Source organism: Diabrotica undecimpunctata, chromosome 7 (genome assembly GCF_040954645.1).
Source record: "Diabrotica undecimpunctata isolate CICGRU chromosome 7, icDiaUnde3, whole genome shotgun sequence".
NCBI lineage: Eukaryota > Metazoa > Arthropoda > Insecta > Coleoptera > Chrysomelidae > Diabrotica > Diabrotica undecimpunctata.
The window spans coordinates 55,735,018-55,738,669 of NC_092809.1; the positions used below are offsets into that span (position 1 = coordinate 55,735,018).

At 32.5% G+C, this 3,652-nt stretch overlaps 1 protein-coding gene across 1 annotated transcript; it reads right to left on the reverse strand.

Annotated features, from left to right (window-relative positions):
- Positions 1-2,202: 2,202 nt before the first annotated feature.
- On the reverse strand, positions 2,203-2,685 carry LOC140446382 (uncharacterized). The gene has a single exon (XM_072538927.1). The coding sequence runs from the start codon at positions 2,683-2,685 to the stop codon at positions 2,203-2,205; it is 483 nt and encodes a 160-aa protein (XP_072395028.1).
- Positions 2,686-3,652: the final 967 nt, after the last annotated feature.

A 3,652-nucleotide genomic window follows, 5' to 3' on the forward strand; every position in this document is an offset into this window, starting at 1 on the left:
TAGCAACCTGGGTATCCAGTTGCTCACCTATGTGTATAAGTTCTCTTCTACCTTGATATCGCGGTAATATTCTGTTCTCTTTACTGCACTGTGTGGATGGTGTTCTTACGTCTTTGTGAGAAGTGTTCCTACTCTTCGAAGTCTTCGAGTTTTTTTGGGAGCACTCCGCACCATATGATAAGATCAAGAAAATGTAGTATGTGTTAACTAGTCGTAGATTATTTAGTCGTATATAGGAAGAGACAAGTCCTTGCTTACAAGGAGCTTTTTCATATCGTTAAGTGCTGCTCTAGTTCGTTCTATTATCACCTTAATTTATGTTGCCTATTACTAATTTGCAGTAACGTTGATGCACACCTATAAATTTACACCTATGAATTAACATCGTCAATTAGTCTGCTTTTTATCCGTTACTGTCAATCAGATAATTGCTTTTTGCTTATCGGTATCCATTTTGTCATCTTGAAGTTGAGGCATAGGTCTTAGTCCTCGCTGAATGCGTCAACCCTTTCCATTCTATGTGGTAATTGATATATGCTGCTAATAAGGATCACTGTGTCATCCGCATATCTTATGTTATTCTTCATCGGTCCTGATATATGAAACTAAAACAAGGGCTTTTAGAAACATAATTCACAAACCTCCAGTGACTTAGAGAACTATGAAATGGAGAAAGCTTCTCGATAAAATGTCTAATAAAGAGATAAAAACACGATTAAAAGTAACAGCTATATCGAAAATATTGCTGTAATAAAATGTTAAAGTTGAACTTGAAGAAACAGAAAAAATAGAAAACAACCGTTGGATAAAGCAAATTATTGTTGAAAGACGACAAGAGCAAATAAGAGAGATAGAGGCAGAACTTAAACAAGATGGACTGACGACATCAAGCGAACGGTTGGTCACGAATAAATGCAAAAAACAATAAATAGAAATGAATAGAATGATCTAAGGGAAGGTCATATTGGACTTATATTATAGATGGTATACCTTTTGATTACGATGATGAAAATTAAATATTCTGTCATCGTCTATGTTACTTCGAAAATTTTTCTTGTTTTTTTTACTTCGCTAGCAATTTTTTACAAAAAAACTCGCTACAAGAAATTTGTAGTTATAAATATAATGTACTAGGGACATTTTTTTTACAAATTCGCATATATATATATATATATATATATATATATATATATATATAATATTATATTCGCATTATATTATAATATATATTCGCATATATATTAACAAAATTAATAGCTTTTAAGTAGTTTAAAATATTTGTGAATGAACAATTTGCACCAAGTGCTTTCTCTAAGTTTATTGAGATACCATAATTGATTCTTGCTGTAAAGAAAACTGGACAGTCTACAACAACATGTTTCACCGAGAGTTTAATGTTACACTGCTCACATTTTGGTTCGGATTCTTTAGTAATTAAGAAATTGTGCGTGGTACTGGTATAACCTAATCTAAGACGAGTTATTGTCACTTAATCCCTTCTTTTAGTGGGGAAACATCTCCATGGTTTAATGTCTGGTTTAGTATTCCGAAGATTGGACATTGAAAATTAACACCGGTTTTGCCACTCACTTAGGATCCGCGATTTGATAACACTTGAAGCATCACTAGTTATCACGTATTTTACAATAATAGAGTCAGCTGAATTGACGGCTTCACGCGCACACTTATCTGCTTCTTCATTACCTCTAATACCATTATGTGATGAGATCCAAATAAAGATTACCTCCTTGTTACAATTTTCTATCTCTATCAGATTTTGTTTTATTTTTTCAAGAATATGATTCTCTGGGTATATTCTTCCTATAGATTGTAGTGAGTTTAGTGAATCAGTTAAAATTATATATTTCTGATTTGGTGAGGATATAATATACGTGAGTGCCTCGTATATGGTATATAATTCTGCATTAAGAGTACTATAGTGTATTGGCAACTTATATTTTTGACACACATTAGAGGATATAACTGCTGCTCCCACGCCATCTGTTGATTTTGAAGCATCTGTATAAATTTGAGAGAAATTTGTATACTTTGATAATAAGTTTTGCAGATTTTGATGTATTATACTATGGTTAGTAGTGTGTTTGTCCAATGATGTTAGGGTAGTTATTATTTTAGGTACTCCCAAAGTCCATGTTGCAGCAGGTTCAAAACTAACGGGAAAGCAAGGAGGTAAGGTGGTGTTCAGAGATGAGAGATCCATTTTGATTCGGTGGTAGAAACGTTTATGTAGACGTGGTTTATTGGAGAAACATGTTGATAATCGGTTAAGGTGATCATAATTGAAGGTGTGGTTGTTGGGATTTGCTTTGAATTAATTACATAGGTTAACTTTAAGTACATTCTTTTGTGATATAGTGATGGTTCAGCTGCTTCACAATACAGGCTTTCTATTGGTGTGGTTCTGTAAGCTCCCAAGACAATGCAGAGTGCAGTATTGTGTACTGAATCTAAAATTTTAAGAGAAGACTCAGTAGCCGATGAATATGCTATTGCGCCATAGTCTAATTTAGATCTGATTAGAGTTCTGTAGAGAGAAAGCATAGTTTGTCTATCTGCCCCCCAGTCTTTTTTAGATAGTGATTTAAGGATATTAAGTCTTGTTTGGCATTCGATTGCCGATTTTTTAATATATTCTTTCCAATTTAGATGTTGGTCGAATGTCATTCCTAAAAATTTTACATTATTTTTTCGAACTAGAGGCTTGTTAAATAGTGAGAGTGGAGAGTGATTAGGGTATCTTTTCTTTGTGAATAATATAAATTGTGTTTTTTCTGTAGAAAATTAAAATCCACAATTTTGCGACCATTCCTCTAGTTGATGTAAAAAACGTTTGTAGCATACTCGTGATGTTTTCCATATTTTGGCTTCTCGCATAGATAACAAGGTCGTCTGCGTATAAGAGACCTTTCAGTGGTGAGTTCATATTGGCTAGGACATCATTTATTGCTACTAAAAAAAGTGTAAGGCTTAAAACTGATCCTTGAGGAATACCATTCTCTAGTTTTGTTTTTGGTGATAGCATACCATTAGTTTTAAGGGGGAATAATCGATTGGTTAAGAAATTATTAATGAAAGCTAGTCAGTGTCCTTTGATTTATTTAAATTATGTAGTTTTTTAACTATTAGGTGTTTCCAAGTAGTATCATATGCTCCCTTGATGTCAAAAAATATTGCGAGGCATTTTTGATTGGCAGCAAAAGCTTCCAATCATTTTTTGCCAACGTCATTTTCTAATGCTAAAATATTGTCCAATATTGTACTAGAAACATTACTTATAAATTTTTAAGTTATTTTAAAAACATTAATGTGATTTACCAATTCAATCAGAAAATCAAGAAAACATTAATTTATTTTTAAAAGACCCCACAATTTATAAAAACATAATACCTTTAAACATTTTACGTCCTTTAAACATATAAAAGGTTTTTTCAAAGCACCTTGTTGAAAAAAAAACTCAACAGTGTAATTTGCTTCTTGAAATGTAAAAATTATTCTTCCAAGGAGTGTTTTTTTGTTTCGAAATCGAGGTGTGCGTTCTGGCGGCGGGGCATCTATTCAAGGAATTCATTAAAATTAATGTCTTGTTAATTTTTCGATGGAGTTTTGTTTGTACTAAAAGGGACTTTGTAAT